Below are 26,506 nucleotides of genomic sequence, written 5' to 3'. Positions count from 1 at the left end.
GCGACAACAAAAACAGGACCAATAAGATGCATTCTCTGAGCCCTGGAAAGCAGGAGGCTCTCAGGGTCAACTCCAAGTCCTATGCATTTGAATATCGTCACTTTCCTAGGCTGTGATTTCTCTGAGTTTTTCAATAGGATTATTAGAAATATTAGTGATCCCCAAGTGTATGAATCTTAATAGCTTAGATAATCCTATGACAAGATCACATGCTCCCACAGACTTAAAATATGTGTCTGTAATTGTAAAGCACTGAAGTATTATAGCCCAGAATTTAATTAGATAATTCACCAGAGAAGTGTTACTTTTTCAGGCAGTAGTACATGCAGGATACATGTTACAGTGATTATCTTAGTTAGAATAGATATTTATCATAAATAGGGTCTTGTCTACAGAGCTACAGACTAGTAGAAACATAAATTGAAGTGAATGCATCTAACTCTAGAGAATAAGACTGCTCTTCTGCAAAGCATTCACTTTGGAGGACAGACATCGACAGGGTGATTGTATCACATGTGTAATTGATTTGTTCCTTTTGTTAGACACGGTTTAAAGATTCATTCATTTTTTTGGCTTTTCTATTTAGAAAGAGCTTATTCTCATGAGGATATATGTCCCATTATGCATAAAGGACAGTTCTAATTATACCTAAACCACAGTAGATATAAAGTTTCTGATCCCAAACATAAGACATCATAAGGTTGTTGGCAAGGTAAAATAAAGTTAATTGAACCATCCATTAGTCTATTTAATGTGCATTGTTAACCCAAACAATAAGAAAACCATAAATAAGTATTAACTTTAGAATTTTTTAAAATACATGTTTCTATTTATTATTTGCTTTATATATCCTATATAAACACTATTGACTTTTCAGTAACAACTTAAAATGCAATTGCTAAAAATTTAAGTGGACTAATCATGTCAAGTATGTTGGAATAATATAAAAAACAAATTTCATTTAAAGAGTTAAAACTATTTATGGGAGTTCCCATCATGGCTCAGCAGTTAATGAGCCTGACTAGTATCCATGAAGACTCAGGTTTGATCCCTGGCCTTGCTCAGCAGGTCAAGGCTCGGGCGTTGTCGTGAGCTGTGGCATAGGTCGCAGACATGGCTTGGATCCTGTGTTACTGTGGCCGTGACATAGGCCGGCAGCCACAGCTCCAATGGGATCCCTAGCCTAGGAACCTCCATATGCTGGAGGTGCAGCCCTGAAAATGACAAAAAAAAAAAAAAAAAAAAAAAAAAAAAACCTATTTATGATTTAATGTGACTTAGAATAAAGGAAAAATAACTTTGATATAGGAAATGTCAAATGTTAGATGAGTTATTAACCACAAATATTCTAATGACAGAGATTTCATAAAATCTAGAGTGCATCATATTTTGCAAGACTTTTTTCTTCCTCTGGAATATTTTCACATTAATGATATCAAACTGTATCCAACAGTGATTTAGTTGGCTATTTTTGAGAAACCACTTCTAAGCAGCAAATAAAAAAATAAAATGCATAAGTCTGGAGAAATATATTAAATGCTACTTGAGTATTAAAAATAATTATATGTAATATAAGTTCCATTTGTCTTATAATTATGTAATTAGAATACAGTTGAAATACTTGCAAATGAATGGAAAAATAATTATGCCATATTATAGAATAAATCTACGAAGATATGTAAATGGCAGTATGATTAGAAGACCAAGGGTATTGGACCTAGAAAGAGGAGATTGAACCCCAGCTCTGCAACTGGAAGGTGGGGTCATTCTATAAGTTAGTTAGTGTCTCCAAGTCTCCTAACTTTGTAAATTATGACATCACTGCTTAAGGAGTAAGGATTTTGGTAGGTCTTTTAAGAGGCACTATTTAAGTACTCAGCAAAAGTTTGTTCCCTCTACTAAAATCTATTTCTGAGACAGATGCTGAAAAAGAAGCAGGGTAACAGATAGAAAAGACATGATCCAGGAGTCCCTGTTGTGGCACAGTGGTTAACCACGAGGTTGCAGGTTCTATCCCTGCCCTTGCTCAGTGGGTGAAGGATCCGGCATTGCCATGAGCTGTGGTGTAGGTTGCAGACACGGCTCGGATCCCGCATTGCTGTGGTTCTGGCGTAGGCTGGTGGCTACAGCTCCAATTCAACTCCTAGCCAGGGAACCTCCATATGCTGCGGGAGCAGCCCAAGAAATGGCAAAAAGACAAAAAAATAAAAAAATAAAAAAAATAAATAATCCAACAAAAAAAAATCTACTGTTCATATATATGCATTTGTGCATGTGTGTGTTTATAGTCCAGTTAGCAATAAAGAAGGCAAACAATGATAGGTGCAATGGAATGCTATAGAGTAGGGAAAACAAACAAGGTACTATCCAACTATTAAACAATGTGGACATATTTCAGTTATCGTTGAGTAAAAGAAGATACACACAAGAGAGTACATACTGTAGAAATCTATATAAATACACATATATATATATCTATATTTATATACGGATAGAATTATAGTTAAATCTTATATAGAAGTGTATCTGGGTGACCTTGCTATACAGTAGAAAACTGACAGAACACTGTAAACTAGCTGTAATTTAAAAAATAAAAATCTTTATAAAATAGAAAAAATTAAGGATTTAAAAAAAAAACATTTTATATATATAATATATATGTGTGTATAAGCTGTTATAAGCTTGAACAGTTATCTCCCTAGAGGTGGGTAGTGACTAGAGGGGAGGAAAGAATGTTTTGCTTCTTGATCTGTGTGATAGTTACAGGAATGTACTTAGTTGTAACACTTTATCAGACCATCCATATGTGCTTGCTCCTGTATTCAGGTTACACCTCAACCAAATATTTAAGTATGGATAGCTTGAATATAAACTTGTTTATTTCCCTTCAAATTCCATGCATTCCAAACTAAGCCATATCTATTTATAATATTACAGATTAAGCATCAAACTGGAAGGGTAAATGAAGTTAGACCAATGGTCAAGGTCAGAAAGGAATAGAAAAATACTACATTCAGGATTAAAGTATTTTGAAATACTAAAGAAAAAAATAGCTCCTTTTTCTTAAATGATATTTTCTTTAGATCACAGCCATTTACATGATTAAATTCTTGCTGCTTAAGGTCTTTTTCCCAGGAGGAGCTCTGGGATTTTAAGGAATCAGTTCCTCTGAATAGGTGGTTCTCGATCTTGAGCTGTACCAGAATCATCCAAATGGCTTGTTACCCATAGATCCTGGGCCCTATCTCTATAATCTCTATTTCAGTGGATCTGGACAGAATCCAATAATTTACATTGCTAGTAATTCTTAGGATATCCTGGCGCTACAATTCTGGGAACATATAGTGAGAACTACTGATCCAGAAAAAATCTTGAGTCATATTATTCACATTTTGGAATCTCCATTGTCCCTGTATTTTCATTAATAAAATAGCATCAACTGCTGTAAGGAAAAATGATGAGATGAAGATATACAAGTACAGACTTTGGCCCAAGTAGGTGCAGTATAAAAAGCAGGTAGTTTTATCTTTATTTCTTGTCTTTCCTTTGTTGGAAATCTGAAAAGCCTTCAATAGGCAGAAGAGACCAGTTCACTTAAATTCAGCAGTCTAAAAGCCTGGCTAACATTACAACTCCTGGGGAGTTTTTAAAACTCCAATGTTTGGGTTATATCCCAGAGCAATTAAATCAGGATTTCTGCAGGGTGAAATTTAAGCATTAATAATTTTTAAAACCCTCCAGGTGATTCTGATTTGCAGCCAAGATTGAGAATCACTGTTTTAGTTCCACAAACATTGACTAAGTGTTTACTATGTGCTATTCACTGCAGAAGACTCAGTGGACATTACAATGAATGAAATAAAGTTCTTGACATTAAGGGTCTTATAGTTGAGTCAAAGAGGTGTACACATAAATGGGCATATTCAATACAATGACAGGAATACTGAGATGTAAAGATGTACCAGATGCCATAAAGGCATAGAGAAGGGTAACTTATCTTTGCCTTCACTTTAAGGAAAGCTTTGCTCTATGTTCTGGTTTAAATTGTAAATGATGTCTATTTCTTCTTCTTTTCTTTTTCTTTCTTTTTTTTTTTTTTAGTAACACTGTCAGGCATTGTGTCAGACACAGTTCAAGTTGTGATAAATTCTGCAAAGAGGAGGGAGAATACCAAGAAATTTATAATAGGGAAATTTGACAAAATCAGAGAGGTTCTGAGACAGTCCTGAGTTTAAGGCAAGTATGACTGAGTTGGCATCTAAAGAATAAGTAAAAATAATCAATATGAAGAAAAGGGGGAAGGAACTTCCTCCAGTCTGAAGACTAGTGAGAGCCCTGTGAGGGGAGGGGAATGGTATTTCAAGGTCCTGCAGGAAAGCCCAGAAGTGCTGAGAACAAGCAGGGTTGTGGAAGGTGAGGTTAAAAGGCAGGCAGGGCTCTGGAGACTGTGTTATGATTTTTTTTTTTATCCTAAGAAGCCTTAGGAATATTTTAAACAGATAATGACAACATATATACCAGTTTAGCTTGAGTGTGGAAAATTAATCAAAAGGAACAAAAGTGTTTAAAGGAAAACCGGCTAGGGCTAAGGCATGCCCTCCAATAGGAGATGATGTAAACATATTATCCTCCCCTACCCTCATTTCCAGGATGCTTTATTTTTAATTTTTTTATTATAGCTGATTTACAGTGTTCTGTTAATTTCTACTGTATAGCAAAGTGACCCGCTATGCATATATACACATTCTTTTTCTCATGTTATCTTCTATCATGTTCTATTACAAGTGATTGGATCTAGTTCCCTGTGCTATACAGCAGGACCTCCTTGCTTATCCTAAATGTAAAAGGATGCTTTTTAATTGAAATATGCTTGACCTATAACATTGTGTAAATTTACTGAGTACATGTTAATTTATACATTGTAATTTGACTGCCATTGTAGCTATAACTAGCACCTCTATCAAGTTAACGTAATTGTACTTTCATTTTAGTAGCTGGAATAAATAAAGGTCTATCTAGTCTCTTAGCAAGTTTGAGAATTATAACATGATATTGCTATCTATTTTCACTGTACTGTGCATTTTATTTCTAAGGCTTATTTAATACTCCTTGCAAGTTTGCCCCCTAAAATTACATACATCCTGTTTCCACACCTGCTATCTCCTGGTACTGACCATTTTATTCTATCTTTACAAACTTGTATTTTTTAAATTCTACATATAAGTGAAAGCATACACTACTTTATTTCTCTCCAAACTTTTCATTCTTCCTTACCCCATCCTTCAGACAAGGATGCCCATGTGAGAAAGCAGGCAGAAAAACTCCTGTTGAGTTATTTTAGAGGAATCCGTGTTCATAAAGATAGCCATGAGCCAAGGTGAAGAATGCTTAGTGAGTTCTCTTTCTTTGGTCTAATAATACAGAACATATGTCCTTTATTTTAGAAATATTTCTCTCAAGTATTGTTATATCCTACGAAATTGTTGGATAAACAATCTGGATAGAGGAGATGAGACTTGTTTTTTTTTTTTTTTTTTCTCTTCTCCTTGATCATGCAAGTTTACTATCTTCTTTGGGAAAAAAAAAAAAAGAGGGAAATGTTAAAGATTATCCAATTCCTTGCCCCTTTCTCCAGCATTTCAGGGACATCACCTGAAGTTTTACAAGTTTTTTTTTTGTTTTTGTTTTTGTTTTGTTTTTTGCTTTGAAGTCACTTTCTGTTGTAAACAGGGTCACTGAGTGAGATGCCTACAAATGACAGAAAGTTTCTGCAATTATGACAAGTAGTCTGGGTATTAAAAAAAAATCAAACTATTAAAAAGATTCCCAGCCATCACTAAGGCACTTCAGCAGGGGTAGCCAGGCTTGAGGTCTACCATCCCCAGCAGACTTCTCCTTTTGGAAAGCGGTGATGGCAATAAATATCATTCTTACACTCTTAAGGTTCACAAGATCACCCCAAAATGCTCAGCAGCAAGGCAATCTTCTAAAACATTCAGTCTCTACTTCCCCATAGCAAGACTCATATTTCCTTCTAATCATAAATGAGTTTTCTTCTTCTTTTGCCCACTTATCTACCTCATTTTCCCTTGTTGGGAATGTTTCTTAGAGTCTTTTCCACACTGTTAAGATTCTCCAAATTATTATTCATTCATCTTGATCTGTCTATAGATTCCTATAGACAATAAGCACAAAACATTGTATTGAGCGAAAGAATCACCTAGGAACCATGTTATAGGCCCAAAGTATAAGAAATGTTAACCTGGATAGAAGAAGAAAAGCAACCACTATATTAAAATTATCCTTTTTTTTTTTTTTTTAGTCATGCCTGCAGCATGGCAAAGTACCCAGGCCAGGAATTGAACCCCATGGCCACAGCAGCAAGCCAAGACAAAGCAGTGACAGCTCTGGATCCTAACCCACTGGACCACCAGAGAACTCTTGAATTTACCTTTTGGATATTTGGAGTACAAATAATTTGCATGAAGGAAATAGTCTTCAGATTATGATATTAAAATTGATTAATCATCATAAATCTCAAGAGAAAAGACTCAACCTAAGTTCAATAAACGGTTTTGATAAAAAAGTAAATATTACTTCTTTGCAAAGGACTTTTGTAAGGACTTTTTATAAAATGGTTTATATTTTATATTATTTATTTACCATCCAATTTGATAGAATCTTCAAAAACTGTCTATAACCCTATATTAGTAATTACAATTACTTTATAACCATGGATGCTATAACTGCGGATCATTGTAGTATTGTTTGTTAAAATAGTACAGTTAACATATAAAGAGCTAAGAAAGAAGTCAGAATCATATTCTTCAAACTTTAGACATAATTATATCAACCTAAGCTCTGAATAAAGCATTTCAAAACTGGTAGCCCACAGATAACACATAGAAAAACTCAGTTGTTGATCTTGAAGACACTTTATAAATTTGGCCTACATTAATTATTGACATTTTACTCAAATCAAGGACATCACTAGGGAAAGAAAACTAAATTAGCTCTCTCCAGCAAGCGTCCCCAACTCTAAAATAACACTGCCAGGCTCTGTATAGCTGTTCTCACAGAATCCTGGAGGCAGAATTATTATCACATGATTTTCTATACTAGGAAATTTTTTAGGAGAGCAAATTTGATTAAGTTTGAAATGTGTTCATATCTCCCCCCTCTTTCATTATAGTCATGAAAAAACAGGCTGTGTGTATGACATCCATGAAACAGCTCATTGTGTTGGGTGGTTCTCTTTCTTTCTTTGTTTTATTTTGTTTTAATTTTATGGCCATACCAGCAGCATATGTAGTTCCCAGGCTAGGGACTGAATCTGAGTCACAGCTGCAACCTACACTACAACTGTGGCATTACTGGATCCTTTAACCCACTGTGCTGGCCCTGGATAGAACCTGCACCTCCACAGTGACCCAAGAAGCTGCAACTGGATTCTTAACCCACTGCTAGAGCAGGAACTCTCAGTTTTCTAACAATACATCAAAAATATTTCTTTGGATTTTTTTTCCCCTGGGAAGACTGGCTATGAATACACTCACTCTTCTGAAAGCTACGTCTTTCCATTATTATGATCATCAGAAAGAGAGGTTTTGATTACTTATCACCATAAAAAATTGCAAATAAGATAAAATGAATGTTTATGCATAAAGTATACAAAAGAAAAAATTATAAAATAGTTAACTTTGTGTAAATTATTGTGCGTTTCAGTTCAATTAATTATTTTCTATATCTTTTCACTCATAAATTCCATCTATAGAAATAAATCCCATAAAAATACTAATTCAAGAAAAGAGGGCATTACTCAAAAATAGTTTCAACTTTTTTAAAATTTAAAAAATTTTTTTTGGCCATCCCAAGGCATATGGAGTTCCTGGGCCAAAGATCAGACCTAAGCCTCAGTTATGACCTACAATGCAGCAGCAGCAATGCTGGATACTTAACCCACCGTGCCAGGCCAGGGATCAAACCTTTGTTCTAATGCTGAAGAGATGCCGCCAATCTCATTGTAACATAGTTAAAACTACCAAAATATTTTTTAAACATGGAAACAACTCAAGTCCAACAAAAGGGACAATCTGTAAATTACTGGAATCCTGACTTTGAGTTTTTTCTAGTTCAGCTCATCTGCCATATAATGAAGATAAAAACTATTCACTGTACAATCCAATTTGCTAGTTGTGCAGCTATTACTTACTAATTGAAAGACCCTGGGTAAATGTCTAAATCTGCCTGATCCTCCATTTTCCAGCTTTCCTGAGATTGGCTTTTCTCCTCTTTTAAATCAGGATTATGGTGTCTGCCTAAAACAATGTTTAATTAATGATGATTTCTGTTTCTCCACTTTTATACGTAAAAGGAGATAAAAGGAATAAAACACACAAAAACAATATTAGTGGTTATATTTGGTTGGGTGGATTTTGTATGATTGTTTTTGTTAATTGGTATTATATGTGTGTACAAACATATGACAGACATACAGGGTAAGGATGGTATTGAATTACTCTAAAACTATCAATGATTCCAAATATCTGTCTCAGTGTAAACCATATAGGACAGAATGGTTTCTACTAAGCTCTTTCTGATTTGGGCTCAACAGGATTTATAGGTTTGTTTTTCCTTATAAATTTTCAACCTGTGGGCCAGTCTGAATTGATCACTATACCTCAGAGGTTTTTTTTTAAATATATTTCACAATCTGATTTTATTTTTAAAAAATTGGAGTATAGTTGACTTACAATATTATGTTAGTCACAAGTGCAAAGTGAATTAGATATACATATACCCACTCTTTTTTGGCTTATTTTCTCATTATTATGGAATATTGAGTAGAGTTCTCTGTGCTAAACATCAGGTCTTTGTTACCCATCTATTTTATATATAATAGCGTGTATATGTTAATCCTAAACTTTGAATTTATCCCTCCCCCCAATGTTTCCCTGTTCCTAACCGTAAGTTTGATTTTCAAATCTTTGCATCTGTTTCTGTCCTGTAAATAAGATATTTTGTATCATTTTTACAGACTCAATATATAAGTGGACATCATATGATATCTGCCTTTCTTTGACTTCAGTTAGTATGATAATGTCTAGGTCTGTGTTGCTGAAAATGCCATTATTTTATGCTATATATATGTACACATATATATATATATGTAGCTTCATGAGATGTTTCAATAATTTGGAGATTAATCTCTTTGTTTGCAAAGATTTTCTCCCATTCTGTGGGTTGTCTTTTCATCTTTTTAATGGCATGTTTTGCTGTTTAAAACTTTTAACAAAGATTAGGCCCCATTTGTTTATTTTTATTTTTATTTGAATTACTCTAGGAGGTGGATTCAAAAAGATATTGCTGCAATTTATGTCAGAGAGTGTTCTACCTATGTTTTCCTCTAAGAGTTTTATAGTACCTGGTTTTATATTTAGGTCTCTAATCTATTTTGAGTTTATTTTTGTTTATGGTGTTAGAGAGTATTCTAATTTCATTTTATTGCATGTAGCTGTCCAGTTCTCCCAGCCATTACTTATTGAAGAGAATGCCCTTTATCTATTGTATAACTAACCTCCTTTGTTATAGATTTATTACCCTTATGTGCATGGCTTTGTTTCTGGTATTTCTATCCTGTCCTACTGATTTATATGTCTGTTTTTGTTTTGGTATCCTACTGTTTTGATGACTATATCTTTGTGGTATAGGCTGAAGTCAGGGTGCCTGATTCCTCCAGCTCCATTTTTCTTTTTTAAGATTGCTTTGGATATTCAGGGTCTTTTGTGCTTCCATACAAATTTTATTTTTCTTGTTCTAGTTCTGTGGAAAATGCCATCATACTTTGATAAAGTTTGCATTGAATATGTAGATTTCTTGGGTAGTATAGTCATTTTGACAATATTGATTCTTCCAATTCAGGAGCATGGTATATCTTTCTATTTGATTTTGCAATCTTTAATTCTTTCATATGTGTCTTACAGTATTCAGAGTACAAGTTTTCAGCCTCTTTAGGTAGGTTTACTCCCAAGTATCTTATTCTTTTTGATGTGATGGTAAATAAGATTGTTTCCCTAATTTCTCTTTCTGGTCTTTTGTTGTTAGTGTATAGGAATGCAAGAGATTTCTGTTGTATCCTGCAACTTTACCTAATTCATTAGTGCATTTTCCAGTAAAGTCTTTAGGATTTCTATGAGAAGTATCATTTCATCTGCAAACAGCAACAATTTTACTTCTTTTACAATCTGTATTCCTTTTGTATATTTTTCTTCTCTGATTGCCTGTGGCTAGAACTTCCAAAACTATGTTGAATAAAAGTGGTGAGAGTGGACATCCCTTAACTTGTTCCTGATCTTAGCAGAAATGCTCTCAGCTTTTCACCACTGAGCATGATTTTAGCTGTGGGTTTGTCATAAATGACCTTTATTATGTTGAGGAAGATTCCCTTGATGCTCACTTTCTACAGAGTTTTTGTCATAAATGGGTGTTAAATTTTGTCAAGACCTTTTTAAGAATCTATTGATATGACCATATGGTTTTCATTCTTCAGTTTGTTAATGTGGTGTATCAAACCAATTGATTTGTAGATATTAAATAATTCTTGTATTCCTGGGATAAATCCCACTTGATCATGGTATGTGATCCTTTGAATGTATTGTTAGTTTTGGTTTGGTAATTTTTGTGTCCTTCATCAGTGATATTGTCCTATAATTTGTGTGTGTGTGTGTGTGTGTGTGTGTGTGTGTGTGTGTGTGTGTGTGTGGTATCTTTGGTTTTGGTATCAGATTGACAATGTCCTCATAAAATGAGCTTAGGAATGTTATTTCCTCTGCAACTTTTGGATGAGTTTCAGAAAAACAGATGTTAAGTCTTCCCTAAATGTTTGACAGAATTTGTCTGTGAAGCCATCTGGTCCTGGACTTTTGTTTTTTGGAAGGTTTTTAATCATTTTTTTTAGGGCTGCACCTGAGGCATATGGAAGTTCCCAGATTAGGGGGTCAAATCAGAGCTGTAGCTGCTGGCCTATGCCATGGCCACAACAACCCCAGATCCAAGACACATCTGTGACTTACACCACAGCTCACAGAAATGCCAGATCCTTAACCCACTGAGCAACACCAGGGATCAAACCCGTGCACTCATGGATACCAGTCAGGTTCATTACCGCTGAGCCACAACAGGAACTCCCTGATCACAGTTTCAACTTCAGTAATTCTAATCAGTCTATCTGTATTCTATTATATTTCAAAGGCTTAATGTTGCTTCCATTAAGTCTCCTATAGTCTGAATACCTGGAATGCTTTTCTAATCATCCTCAATTATTTGACTTTCAGAACTGAACATGTGCTTCCTGCTCTAACATGCTTATCTTGAATGAGAGCATTTTCTATTATTGAATACTGCCATTCCCATGACACATCATTCAGTGCTGCATGTGGTGGATATAAGCGTTTGCATCACATCACCTCTACCTGATTATATGTTTCTTGAAGGAGACTGTTCAATCTTGTGTGTACATAGGCACACACACACAGATACAGACACATACACCCTGCAAAGTGTTGTGCCCAATAGTTTGTACCTAATAGATGATGAACAAATAAGAATATAAGAATAAAGTGGTATAAGACTGTGAAATTTCACTTGATCATTTTTTACTTATTAAAGTAAAAGCAACCTCTCACTTCCAGAAACTATGTCATAAAGTATCTTTATCCTTTCTGAAAGTAAGCAAAAATTTGAAAGGGGGACTATTAAGGCCAGTCTATAGGTATATGTCATTGGTGTTAATTATATTTTCACATAATCCTGACATATTTGCAAAAATATGCAAAAATTCATAAATGAAAAAATGCCCAAAGTTAATCTAATTTCATATATTATATTCCAGAGCAGGTAAGAGTGATCTAATTGATACACATTTTGAGAAATCTTTTCCTAGCAAAGATTTTTTCCTATGTTTTTGTTTTCTAAAGTTTTATAGATTTGAATTTTAACTTGAACTACATAATGCATTTTGAGTTTTTATATACTGTGAGGATTTGGTCTGCGTATTTCTTTTTTCGTTTTTTTTTTAGTTTATTTTGCCTATGGATGTCCAACTGCTTAACTACCAGCTATTGAAAGTACTATCTTTCTTACATTGAATTGTTTTGCACTTGGTCAAAAATAAGTTAGGCAGATTTGTGTGGATCTATTTCTGGATTCTTTATTCTGTTTCATTGATCTATGTGTCCATCCCTTTGCTAGTTCCACATAGTTTTAATTACTGTAGCTGCTGAAACCTGATTTTTTTAAAGTTTGTTATTTTAATATCAAAGTCATTTTATATTAAAACTCTTCAGATAAATGAATATCATTTTGAAAACTTAGGGACACTGTAATATTTTTGTTTATACAACACAAACACTTCTCCTACTATTACATGTGATTTTCAAAATCTCAATGAATAGAGAGAACACAGAACAAAGGTAAAGGAAAATGGCCAAAATTTATAATAGGAAAATATATCTTTGATTACAATCTCTCTGCCTTTTGTAGTGTAAATTAATTATTTTAAATAAGAAAAATAAACTTGTCTAAAAATGTAGCACATGCATATTTCAGAAGATTAAAACTATCAAATAGAAGTTTCTTTCAACTGTAAAATTTCCTGTGCTCAGAGGCTTTCAATGCATTATATGAGGCTTCCTGCTTTAAGTCCATAAATTTTTATTGAGTGCCTTAAAGCACACAAAACTTTCTTGAATAATTTCCAATCATTTATTTCCTACAGAAACTAATCTGCTGAATTGCTTTTTTGATATTTACTTTGCTTTTTAACTGTGCGAATTACATCTAAGTACAAAATACTCAACAACCATCATATTGCTCTAATTGTGCTATAGAGCTGACATGGAATAATGAAACACTAATTGCAACTAGAATATTTTATTGGTGCAGAATTCACTCCCTTCCTTGTCCCAATTTCAGAATTTTCTACAACCACAAAGCTTATACTCAAATACCACCAAATAATCCTTCAAACATAAAATAAAACCATGTTTTCACCAGTCCTTTTCCAAAATACACAATGCAGCTTAGGGCACAGACATTAGAAAACCTCATAATCTGCATATACATACAATCCTCAGGGGCTTACCCTGGAAATGTCAACAGCCCCATTTGTTGGGATTTGCAAAGTTCTTCCACACACTCCTCTAAAATAGATAGACTTGGATCAGCACAGGCACCAGGCAGATGGTTCCAATCATTTCCTAGCTAGATTTAGAAGACAGGACACTGTCGCGAAAAATCTCTTGTTCAATATTAGTTATCAGTATTCACCTGCAGCTACTGATTATGGTAAATTCTCTCTAGTTGAGTAGATGACCAAGGAAAACTATGAATTATCACCTGAATGCACCACAAGGAAACAAAAATTTTTTTTTCAAAGAAGATCACTCCTTTACCTGTTTGACATCATACGCCAGAAGAACGTATTTTAGATCTGGTGAAACTGAATGTCTTGATGCTTTAAAGGTTACCTAGAAATGAAAACAAACAGTTATCTTAAAAAGCTTAATAACAGAAGCATTAGCATACCTTTGGATATGTAAATATAAAAAAGATCTCCCTTCTCAATATTGTAAATAGTCATTCTCATTCCTATAATAAATATGTACATGCAAGTACATATATATGATTATAAGAAAGATATAAAAACTTAGAGAGACTATATTAGACATTTCATTAAGAAAAAATTTGCTAGTACATATCTGCTACATGTTATCACTTAAAGATTGTTAATATTTCATTATAGGAATACCTAAAAGAAATGGACGAATTCTTAGAAAAGTACAATCTTCCAAGTCTAAACCAAGATGAAATAGAAAAGATGAATGAACCAATTACAAGTAATGAAATTGAAACTGTGATTAAAAAAATTCCAACAAACAAAAGAACAGGACCAGATGGCTTCACAGGTGAATTCTACCAAACATTTAGATAAGAGCTAACATCTATCCTTCTGAAACTGGTCCAAAAAATTGCAGATGAAGGAAGACTCCCAAACTCATTCTATGAGGCCACCATCACCCTGGTACCAAAACCAGACAAAGACTCCACACAAAAAAAGAAAACTACAGGCCAATTTCACTGATGAACACAGATGCAAAAATCCTCAACAAAATACTAGCAAACTGAACCCAAGAATACATTAAAGTGATTGTACATTATGATCAAGTGGGATTTATCCCAGGAACACAAGTGTTCTTCAATATCCTCAAATCAATCAGTGTGATGCACCACATTAACAAACTGAAAAATAAAAAATATAGGATCCTCTCAATAGATGCAGAAAAAGCTTTTGACAAAGTCCAACACCTATTTCTGATAAAAAAACCTTTCAGAAAGTGGGCATAGAGGGAACCTACCTCAACATAATAAAGGCCATATATGACAAACCCACAGCAAACATCATTCTCAATGGTGAAAAGCTGAAAGAATTTGAGGTGAGATCAGGAACAAGACAAGGATGTCCACTCTCACCACTACTTTTCAACATAGTTTTGGAAGTCCTAGCCATGGCAATCAGAGAATAAAAAGAAATAAAAGGAATCCAAATTGGAAAGGAAGAAGTAAAACTATCACTATTTGCAGATGACATAATACTATACCTAGAAAATCCTAAAGATGCTACCAGAAAGCTATTAGAGCTCATCAGTGAATTTGGCAAAGTGTCAGGATAAAAATTAAAACACAGAAATTGACTGCATTAATATACACTAACAATGAAAGATCAGAAAGAGAAATTAGGAAACAATCCCATTTACCATCACATCAAAAAGAACAAAATAATTAGGAATAAACCTACCTAAAGAGACAAAAGACCTGTACTCTGAAAACCATAAAACACTGATGAAAGAATCAAAGATGACACAAATAGATGGAAAGATATACCATGCTCCTGGATTGGAAGAGTCAATATTATCAATATGACTATACTACCTGAGGAAATCTACAGATTCAATGTGATCCCTATCAAATTACCAAGGATGTTTTTCACAGAACAAGAACAAAACATGTTACAGTTTGTTTGGAAGCAGAAAAGTTCAAAAATAGCCAAAGCCATCCTGAGAAAGAAAAATGGAGCTGGAGGAATCAGGCCCCCTGGCTTCAGAATATACTACAAAGCTACAGTCATCAAAACTGTATGGTACTGACACGAAAACAGAAATATGGATCAGCGGACCAGAATGGAATGCCAAGAATTGAAACCATGTACCTACAGTCAACTAATCGATGAAAAAGGAGGCAAGAACATACAATGGAGAAAAGACAGCCCCTTTAATAAGTCATGCTGGGAAAACTGGACAGCCACATGTAAAAGAATGAAATTAAAATACTTCCTAATACCATACACAAAAATATACTCAAAATGGATTAAAGACCTAAATATAAGACCAGATACTATAAAACTCTTAGAGGAAAACATAGGCCAAACACTCTGACATAAACCACAACAACATCTTCTCAGATCCACCTCCTAGAATAATGACAATAAAAATAAAAATAAAGAAATGTGTAGCAGGAGCAGGGCACATCCTAACTCCACTGAGAGAGACTGTACTGAGGACCGTTCTCCACTCATTCCATTTACCTCTTCATCTGGCTTTTCATTTGTATTCTTTATAATAAAACATGTCATTCTAGCAAATTATCAAATCTGAAGGGGGATTGTGAGAACCACCAAATTTGTAACCATGTAGGATAAAATGTAAGTAACCTCTGGTCTCAGGAACTGAAGTTACCATCTGAGGTCCTTAACCTATGAGGTCTTCACTAACCCTGGGTAGTTTGTATCAGGATAAACTGAGCTTAAGTCACCCAGAGAACTGTTGTTGAAATAGCCTGGTTTGTTAATATCTGATCCAGATATCATGGGAATGGAGTGCTCTGGGAAAAAAAACTTTTACATGGTAATGTTCATTTAAAAGGGGTGTTGCCTATCTACATCCATCAAGAACTGTCCACTTTAGAAGGTCAGAGTAATTATTGGCAATAATTCAACTCGAGGATTGCTTTTCATTTTTTTTAGAGCCACACCTATATGGAAGTTCTCAGGCTAAGGGTTGAATCAGAGCTACAGCTGCTGGCCCATGCCACAGCCCTAACAACCTCAGATCTGAGCCACGTGTGTGACCTACACCACAGCTCACAGCAACATCGGATCCTTAACTCACTGAGTGAGGCCAGGGATCAAATCCTCATCCTCAAGGATACTAGTTGGGTTCTTAGCCCACTAAACCATGCCTGCTTTTCATGTTTTTTAAAAAGCCATTCAGTAATAATGAAAATAACCACAACAAAGATATGGTATAGCTTCCATTGATCTATATCATCCATTACAAGCTCTATAAATTGCTTTAAATTTTATAGTACTTAATAACCTACCCCCTGACAAAAATTTAAGGTAGGTATCCTCATCCTTACCCTTTCTTTTTCTCTCCTTAACTCATATTGAAACGACAGATATTAGTCTGTGGGGAATTTATGGTGACCCAGAGAACACAAATTCATTCTCTCAACTCTGCAGTATCAGAAGGTATACTTCTACATGAGAAGGGGAGGTTTATTATTTAAAATTTATTAAAAAGGTAATGCCATAATTATAGTACTATGGGGATAAGAAAACTCTAATACCACAAATCATAATTTTTTCAAGGTCACAGAGAAGCATACATAGTGAAAAATACAGGAGGAACTCCTTACATTAGCTCTTAGCTATCTCACCAGCAAGAGGTTCTTTTCTTTCTTTCTTCTTCCCTCCTTTCTTCCCTCCCTTTCTTCCTCCATTTCTCTCTTTCTTTCCTTCTTTCTTCCGTCCCCTTTTTCCTTTCTCTGTTTCTCTTTTAGAGCGCTACCCTTTCTGAAGTCTGGATTATTTAAGGAACATCTCACCTCCCTTTTCCCCATCCTCTCTCATGTGATGTTGCCCGCGCAAATTAACTTCACACATTCACAGGTGCATCTGTGCCTCTGGTAACAACATTTTAGTATCTTTTACAGTTCCTACAATTATCTAGTCTGGCACTTTATTAATTATCACTATACTGCCTCCAGCTTATGCAGCATACAACCTGGGAAACTTTCCAAATACCTTTTCAGAGACCCAAGCTGCTGAAAACTTCTCTGAATTTAGAGCGTTGTGCACAGGTGGTGCTGCAAAGAGACTTGCTGATGATACATGAATAAGTCAAGAGACACTGGAAATCTCAGGCAAATCCCTCTTACTATTAAGCTATTAATGTCATCATTGGTTGGATCTGGGAGATTAATTCTTCCTAGCAGCCACCAGAGACACTTTGGTCTATCCCGAGCCTAATTACAAACATTAATGTAGTACCAATTGAGTCTACATGATATGGCCTAAAATTAGTGTTTGGGAAAGTTTATAACTGCCAATAATACTATTATGTTACCTACATACTTAATCAGTTAATTAATATTGCAATAAAAGGATGCAGAATATTTTCTATAGGTGTTTATTGGTATTATTTGCCAAGGGATGCTTGCTAGTGCAGTCTCAGACAAAAGACATTACAATGTGTGAACTCTGTGATCCAAGAATGTTCAATAAAGCCAAGCAAGGTGGGATAAAAAGGAAAAAAAGTATAGATGATTAACTAAACAAATTAACAAGGAAGACAAGATACTTGATCAAGTTGAGAAACAAATACATGCTTTCAGGCAGCTTGGGAAGATTTTCTAGACCCTCATTTGTGTATGTCATTCGATCATACCAAAACTAATTTATTGAACATTCAAAGTATGGTGAACACCATAGCAAACACTGAAGGTGCTACAAAGTTGAAAGCCAATGTCATTAGAATCTTTCCCATCTCACATGATAAGAAAAGTACTATTTGTCTATGGTAGAGCAGAGGTCCAAAATCCAGACGCCTTAAAAGAGTGGGTTTCAGTGGAAGAATGGAGCTGTCTAGATAAACTGAGGACAGATGGAGTAGTCAAGCTGTCTAGAAGGGGAAGTAACCCCTAAGCTTAAAATAACCATTATCTTATAGTAAAGTGTATACAGTATTTCTAACCTTAAATCTTTTTCAAGATAAGTTAGAAAAGATTTTAATTTATAATCTCATGGTTTAAAAATTATAGACCAATACTTTGAAATATACTTGGGTACCAGACTCTGCCTAGGGCTGCTAGTTTGCTAAATTTTGGTAAAGTAATCAAAATTTGGTAAAACAATCACTGTCATAAGGATAGAGGAAGCAGAAAATGAAATTTAAAGAAGAGGGAAGGAGAAATGAGATTTAAGGAAAATAATGGCATATTTTTTCATATACTTGGTGGTAGGTGAAAACCTCATGATCTGGTATTTCCCAGTTAAATAAAATTGCAGAGTACATTAGGAGAACAACCTTTAAACAATATACATGTAACATAAAAAGATTCCTAGAGAGGTAGGGTCAGCCCCGCGGATTAATGGTAGTATTATGCATATGTTACCATCAACACGGATATGACAGAGCTAATTACTGTTTTCATGAATGGTGACATTTAATTATTTTTTCCTTCATATATAATGATTTTTTTTCATTATAGCTGGTTTACAGTGTTCTGTCAATTTTCTACTGTACATCATGGTGACCCAGTTACACATACACGTATAGATTCTTTTTTCTCACATTATCATACTCCATCATAAGTGACTAGATGCAGTTCCCAGTGCAACACAGTAGGATCTCATTGCTTATCCATGCCAAAGGCAATAGTCTGCATCTATTAACCCCAGGTTCCCAATCCATGCCGCTCCCTCCCCCTTGGCAACCAGGAGTCTATTCTCCAAGATATTTAAAGCCAAGGAAGCAACAAAATCTGATTAGAATTTAGAATTACTTTTCTGGCAGTTGGGTGGAAAATGAGTTACATCTGATGACATCTTGCGGTCAATGAGATCTGGAAAGAGGCTCTTATGACAACCCTGACAAGCAAAGTCAAGAAGTTAAGGAAGATGCAAGGGCATAAAGGAGCATATACAAGGGAGATTGCTGATAAAAACAAAAGAATTTAATGATTAAATCTGAGGACTGAGAAAGAAGAAAGTATACAAAACACTTTTGGGTTTTCACATTTTTATCCCAGGGAAAATGTTGCTACTACAACCTAAGTTGGGAAAAAGCAAAAAAAAAAAAAAAAAAGACATATTTTGAAAAAAAAAATTAGACATACCAATTTTAGATATGCCATGGTTATAACTCCTATAATATAGTAGGGGGTTTTCAAGAGTTTTGTACAAAAGCCTGGAGTTTAAGAGATATTATCTGGGAGAGTCATCTTAAATCAGTTTTATGGAGTACTAGATGAAAGTTTACATTGAATGCAAGTTCACTCCCATCAAACAAAAGGAGCAAAACTTAAACATGTTCTTCTATGGGTTGATCAGTAACAACACAGTTATTATGAGTGATGCTTACTATTGCTTTTATTCTTTAAATGGGTTCTTCCTTTAAACTATTGTCCAACCTGCTTCGCCTGCTGTTAACACCCTCACCTCTGTCCGCTCCCTATTCAAGCAATATTTCTCTCAAAGATCTTTCTAATTCTGCCCCTTTAAGCCTTCCCTGTCCTTTGCAGCACAAGTGATTCTTCGGAGTCGTGTGTATATAATTATATGTATAGTTCTTCTAATCATGGATCACTGTTTCATGATTGTTCTAGGTTGTTTAGAATCTCAACTTACATCTATTGCCACAGTAATGTCCCTATTAAGAGGCTCCATTACAATGATTCATTCTTGTCAGAAAACATTATATCTAGAAGTAAAAATAGATAATGATGGTTTTCCAAGATGTCAGATATTGAATATCATGACAAGTAATCATTAAACACAAACTTAAATGTCAGAAGTGCCAGAAAAATATAAAATATGCATTTGTAAGGCTTAAGGCTGTGAAAAGACTTAGAGCAAGAGAAGAATAAGAGATTGTGTTAAAACCAACAAACACTGGTAAGAGGACTTGCTTACCTTAATATTGAGAAAAGACACATACATAAGAACTGTACAGTTCAGGTGAATTTTTTTTTTTTTTTATTGTTTGGCCAAACCTGTGACATATGGAGGTTCCTGGGCCAGGGAATGAATCCAAGGTGCAGCCGTGACCTATGCAACGGCTGTGGCAAAATCGGATCCTTAACCAGCTGTACCATAGTGGAAACTCCCAGATGAGTAATTTTCTAGATCTTATAACAGGCTGGTGATAAAAATATGTTTATGCATATATATTTGGAAAAAAATACTGCTCCAAGGACTTGAATTGGAGAACCCACTAAGTCTTTAAATGTACGTGGGTACATTTTCAATAATGTAGAATTATGAAAACAAGAAGGTACATCTTGGAAGGGCCTCTGGTCTTTTTTTCCTGCTCTCTCTCACCCAATCAAAATCCCAATACAGGAGTTCCCGTAGTGGCGCAGTGGTTAACAAATTCGACTAGGAACCATGAGGTTGCAGGTTCGGTCCCTGCCCTTGCTCAGTGGGTTAACGATCCGGCGTTGCCATGAGCTGTGGTGTAGGTTGCAGACGCGGCTTGGATCCTGCATTGCTGTGGCTCTGGCGTAGGCTGGTGGCTATGGCTCCAATTAGACCCCTAGCCTGGGAACTTTCATATGCCGTGGGAGCGGCCCAAGAAATAGCAAAAAAAGAAAAAAAAAAATCCCAATACACACATACACACACAACACAGCACCACTTATGTTTAATTTATTTGGCTATAACTTTCCTCATTACCTAATCTTTTAGTTTATTGACTTACTTGTTTAGTAAAGTCTCTCTTATTCTGGAAAAATAAAACATTAATTTTTCAAATATGTGATGAATTGTATATTATAAAGAAGCTTCTTTTATCCAAGACCCCCTATTGGATATCCCATAGGGGTTATCTCCCACAGGGTTTAAATGATCATGGAATGAGCATCAGGAAAGATTTTACAAAGCCAGTTGACCTTAAATGGATGGGCGGATGGGAATGGTTACTATATAGAATAAAAAGGAAGAGAAGATCAAGAGAAGGTAGAAAAGAAGGCTGATAAAATTGCAGTCAATTATGTGATCCCAAAGATGGCTCTCTTGCTCTGCCTGACCACAAATGGAAGGAACGAGGAAGAGGCAAATAGATTGTTTTTTATCCTGCAGCTCTAAATAAAGCCATGAGGTTTTGTCATAGCCATAACTGCACTTATTTGCAAAGATTTAAAAAATCACACCTTTTATTTTTTCATGTTCACTTTTCTTAGCTACACAACTACTTAGCACAAGTGCTTGAATTATATTACTTTGTGATAGCTAGGACATTCATGTTGTATAAACTTAATAGATGGTCTCTTTTTTTTTATTTTGGCAACACACATTTTATTGATACTTGACTATTTTATTAAAACAAACAAACAAAAAAACAGAGTTCCCTTCATGGCACAATGGAAACAAATCTGACTAGAATCCATGAAGATATGGATTCAATCCCTGGCCTCACTGAGTGGGTTAAAGATTCAGCATTGCCAGGAGCTGTGGTGTAGGTCACAGATGCAGCTTGGATCCCACTTTTCTGTGGCTGTGGTGTAGGCCAGTGGCTACAGCTCTGATTCAACCCCTATCCTGGGAACTTCCATATGCTGCAGATGCAGCCCTAAAATGCAAAGCAAACAAATGAACAAACAAACAAAACCCTTCAATGCAGAAAATGTCATAGTACGAGTAGACAATTTCTAGGACTATTGAATTAGTTCTTACTAGCCCATGAAGAATGCCTCACATATATCTATTGTTCAGTAAGTGTGAACAGCCAAATTAATATCATATTGATTTGCATCTGAGTCTGTATACTAAAACCTTTAAGTTTTTTTTATTTTTAATGGAATATGAAAACAAATGGCCTTTACATTCTATTAATAACTTAAAAAAAAAACAAACGAACAGGGCCAGCAAGGTGACTTTGAGAAGAATGTCAGTATTCTGCCATTCAAAAATACAACAAATTAGTAAAGCATATTAGTAAAGCATAGGCTGGAGAAAGAAGTTAAGGGATATTGTAAATTGCATATTTATGCAAATCATTCCATTGAAGTTCAGTTATGCTAATCTGATTCTTCAAATTGTCTCAATGTTTTCTAATCACAATATTTCAAACATATTTTTCTCCTAAATTGTGCTATTACATTCAGACAAAAAATGTAATGCACTAAATGCAATGTGATAAAGAATATAGTATATAGAAAGAAGTTCAAAGTTATGAAGTCTAAAAAATATCATGTTAGAATTTCTGTATAAGTTTTCCTAATCATGGCCTAATATAATTTGTTCAATATAACGCTTGCAAGATAAGTTGACCAGATTTATGCAGTAGAAAATTACTTAAGTTCATTGTTGCTGTGATATTGCATCAGGTAAATATTAGAGAGTAGACATAATTAACAGAGTTAATATTTTAAAATATGATATGGATATTTGAAGTATTTGTATCAGTAATATAATTTTATATCTGGCATAGGCCAGGAGATGGCTACTAAGAACTTTGTAATTTTTGTATTTTTAAAAAGAAGAGAAAATGTAGTGAACAATATTGCTTTATAAAAAATTAAATTTTAACCTGGTTGAATCTGCTTTAAAATGAGAAAAATTAGGAAAATACTAGTGAGTAAAGATTCAATTTTCTTGAGAGGTGATCAATTTTTCTTACAGATCAAAGACCCATTTAAAACTTATTTGACATCATTAGTTTAGCATTACAATTAATAATCCTGAAAACAAGAGAGAATATAGGTTAGCAACTAGAAAGAAATTTATTTGTTGAGATTTAATATATTCTGAAATATTCTCCAACAGTACCAAATTTGATATCTATTTTCTCCTATTTTCTATTTTTGATTAAATTATTGTATATAAATATAGCATTTATTTATTTTTATCTAAATGGATGTTGAATGCACAAAATTAGATTATTAATAAATTTTGTCTCTTGAAAAAGTGTCATTCATAATTGATTTAGCCAATAATAATACAGATGCCCAGTTAAACTTGAATATCAGATAAAAAACAAATATTTGGTAATATATGAAAATAATGACAAGCAATGTAAAATGAAGATAGCATAAAAGAATGGAATATCATATAAAAATTAGTGAACTACAGCTAAATATAAATATGCATGAATCAGTAACAGAATGCTGTGATAAAAGGACATACAAGAATTTCATGGACTGCCTGATGCCACTCTTAAAAGTTCAAAACCAACTAAGACTAAAAAATATGTCATTTAGGCAAATATATACAAATATATTAATATATTATATAAATATATATACATAAAACCAAACGGAGTTAGATATTCACCAGAAACTCAAGGATATAAAAATAATTTCCAGAGTAAATTCGTTTAAAATTTGAGTTTTCCTTTATTAAATTTGTGCTTCAATGGTCCAATGTTAAAGTTCATCTTTATTGTTTACATTATCAGAAATATCTATTAATAGACTCTAAGCTCAGCTGAGGGGAACAGCAGTTGTTTGAAACTATGACTGAACGGACTTTTGTGTTCCTGTTTCCTGAGGCACATGTGGAACCATGTTCTTCCTTCTGGTATAAATACCCAAGGATAAATGTGTGGGTTGTAGGACATGTTACTGTTCTACTTGATGCAAAATAATAAAACTATTACTCTAAGTAGAAACACAAATTTCACTCCCACTAACAAGGTGTAAGAGACCTGTTCTCCACATTCTTTCCAATTCTTTGCAAATTCAGAGTTTAACTTTGCCAATGGGGTAGGTGCAAAATACGATCCCTTTGTTGACCACCATTTTTCTGTTTGTGAAATATGTTAAGCATTTATTTATTTGTTTATCAAGGATAGATGTTTCTTTTTGAACAGTATATTCATATATTTTGCTTTTTTCAGTTAAATTGGAAGAGTTTTTCATGTTAATTACATACTAATACTTTTCAGTTAATTAATGCTTTTTACCTCACCTTTATCATTTACCACTTGGCATTCTTTAGTATGCTAAAATATTTGTCTATGTACTCTGATTTTAACATGAGATTATAATAGATACAGGGTACAAACAACAGAATTTACAGAATAAGGCAATTCAGCGGGATAATCTGAATATACAATTAATTTGAGAAATCAAAGAATAATAAGATTCAGATTTTTAGTTTGAACTTCAGTGTGTCTTAAGTGTATTAACAAGTGGATTATTATTCCACATAGTCAGGACTTAAGATATCAATTCTTCATTTCCTTCTCATTTGTCAGTATCCATTTAATAAGTGGAGATATCATAAATGGCCCTTATTTGCTAAAGCAAAGAGAAAGAGTAAAGTAAAAGAGTAATTTCTACTTCCCTGGTAGTGAAGAACTTTCTGCTTAATTGAGAAAAAAAATAAGACCTGAAATATCAAGTCAAATGCAGTGGAATGACAATAAGGAACAGTCAGTGGTTACCTTCAGATACAGTGTCTTGAGCCCAAATCCCCAACTCTAAACTAAGAAAACAATTTTCTATTCTCACCTCATAGTCACAGTTGAAAACACTGCAGAGTCCTCTCAACTGTGCTTAGAAATTCTGTTAGTCGCCAAAAATACATGGATAAATTCAAAAAATTGTTTCCAGGGCAAATTAGTTTGAGTTGTCATTTACTAATATTGCATTTTAATGGCCCAAAGCCAGAAGTTATTTTTTTTAATTCAATGATTTTTTTTTCTTTATAGCTGGTTTATAGTGTTCTGTCAATTTTCTACTGTACAGCATGGTGACCCAGTCACACATACTTGTATACATTCCTTTTTCTCACATTATCATGCTCCATCATAAGTAACTAGACATAGTTCCCAGTGATACACAGCAGGATCTCATTGCTTATCCATTCCAAAGGCAATAGTGTGCATGTATTAACCCCAAATTCTCAGTCCATCCCACTCCCTTACCCTCCCCCTTGGCAATTACAAGCCTGCTCTCCATGTGCATGATTTTCTTTTCTGTGAAAAGGTTCATTTGTGCTGTATATTAGATTCCAGTTATAAGTGATATCATATAGTTAGTATCTGTCTTTCTCTTTCTGACTTACTTCAATCAGTATGAGGGTCTCTAGTTCCATCCATGTTGCTACAAATGGCATTATTTTGTTCTGTTTTATGGCTGAGTGGTATTGCATTGTGTATATATACCACATCTTCTTAATCCATTCATCTGTCAATGGACATTTAGGTAGTTTCCATGTCTTGGCTATTGTGAATAGTACTGCAATGAACATGCAGGTGCATGTGTCTTTTTCAAGGAAAGTTTTGTCCAGATATATGTCCAAGAGTGGGATTGCTGGGTCATATGGTAGTTCTATATGTAGATTTCTAAGGTACCTCCATACTGTTTTTCTTAGTAGTTGTATCAATTTACATTTCTACCAACAGTACAGGAGGGCTCCCTTTTCTCCACACCCCCTCCAGCATTTGTTATTTGTGGACTTATTAATGATGGCCATTCTGACAGGTGTGATGTGGTACCTCACAGTAGTTTTGATTTGTATTTCTCTAATAATCTGTGATGTTGAACATTTTTTCATGTGCTTATTGGCCATTTGTATGTCTTCTTTGGAGAAAGGTCTATTCAAGTCTTTGCCCATTTTTCAGTTGGGTTGTTGGCTTTTTTGCTTTTGAGCTGTATAAGTTGTTTGTATACTTTCAAAATTAATGCCTTGTTAGTTACATTGTTTGAAACTATTTTCTCCCATTCTGTAAGCTATCTTTTTTTTTATGGTTTCCTTTGCTTTGCAAAAGCTTGTCCATTTGATTAGGTCCCATTGGCTTATTTTTGCTTTTATTTCTGTTGCTTTGGGAGACTGACCTGAGAAAATAGGCATAAGGTTGATGTCAGAGAATGTTTTGCCTATGTTCTCTTCCAGGAGTTTGATGGTTTCTTGTCTTATATTTAAGTCTTTAAGCCATTTAGAGTTTATTTTTGTGCATGGTATGAGGGTGTGTTCCAGTTTCATTGATTTACATGTGGCTGTCCAGTGTTCCCAGCAGCATTTGCTGAAAAGACTGTCTTTTTCCCATTTTATATTCTTGCCTACTTTTTTGAAGATTAATTGATCATAGGTGTCTGGATTTATTTCTGGGTTCTCTATTCTGTTCCATTGGTCTGTATGTCTGTTTTGGTACCAGTACCACACTGTCTTGATTACTGTGGCTTTGTAATATTGCTTGAAGTCTGGGAGGGTTATGCCTCCCAAAGCCAGAAGTTATTTATTGAATTTTCCCTTCTCATTAAATTTAACTAATAGTTAATATTTTTATGAAATGTTTAGAATGATTAGATCAATCTGTTTAGAGCACATTTTTAAATAAAATGTCCAGATAAAGGTCAAATTAAGCCCAAGGCAGGAAGAATATGTTCAGTTTGCCTGTTTCTTTTCCTTATTCATTTTATTTCACTTTGAAAAGTGAGGGAA

At 34.4% G+C, this 26,506-nt stretch overlaps 1 protein-coding gene across 13 annotated transcripts in view; it reads right to left on the bottom strand.

The window, feature by feature from the left end:
• The window catches only part of DPP10 (dipeptidyl peptidase like 10), a 1,405,335-nt gene that overhangs the window by 307,674 nt on the left and 1,071,155 nt on the right, over positions 1-26,506 (bottom strand). For 12 of the 13 annotated variants that reach the window (XM_085001430.1, XM_085001433.1, XM_085001436.1 and 9 more), the window contains one exon: positions 13,452-13,526. In XM_085001430.1, coding sequence (XP_084857556.1) covers positions 13,452-13,526 — 75 coding nt within the window. Of the gene's footprint in view, positions 1-13,408; positions 13,527-26,506 lie in introns of all 13 variants that reach the window. The other variant, XM_085001442.1, reaches the window with a different exon arrangement.

This window comes from Sus scrofa, chromosome 15 (genome assembly GCF_054392235.1).
Source record: "Sus scrofa isolate SSC_HxYL_T2T_F1_AM1 chromosome 15, Sscrofa_HxYL_maternal_Yorkshire_Landrace_v2.0, whole genome shotgun sequence".
Classification (NCBI taxonomy): Eukaryota; Metazoa; Chordata; class Mammalia; order Artiodactyla; family Suidae; genus Sus; species Sus scrofa.
This window is presented reverse-complemented; position numbering and strand designations above follow the sequence as displayed.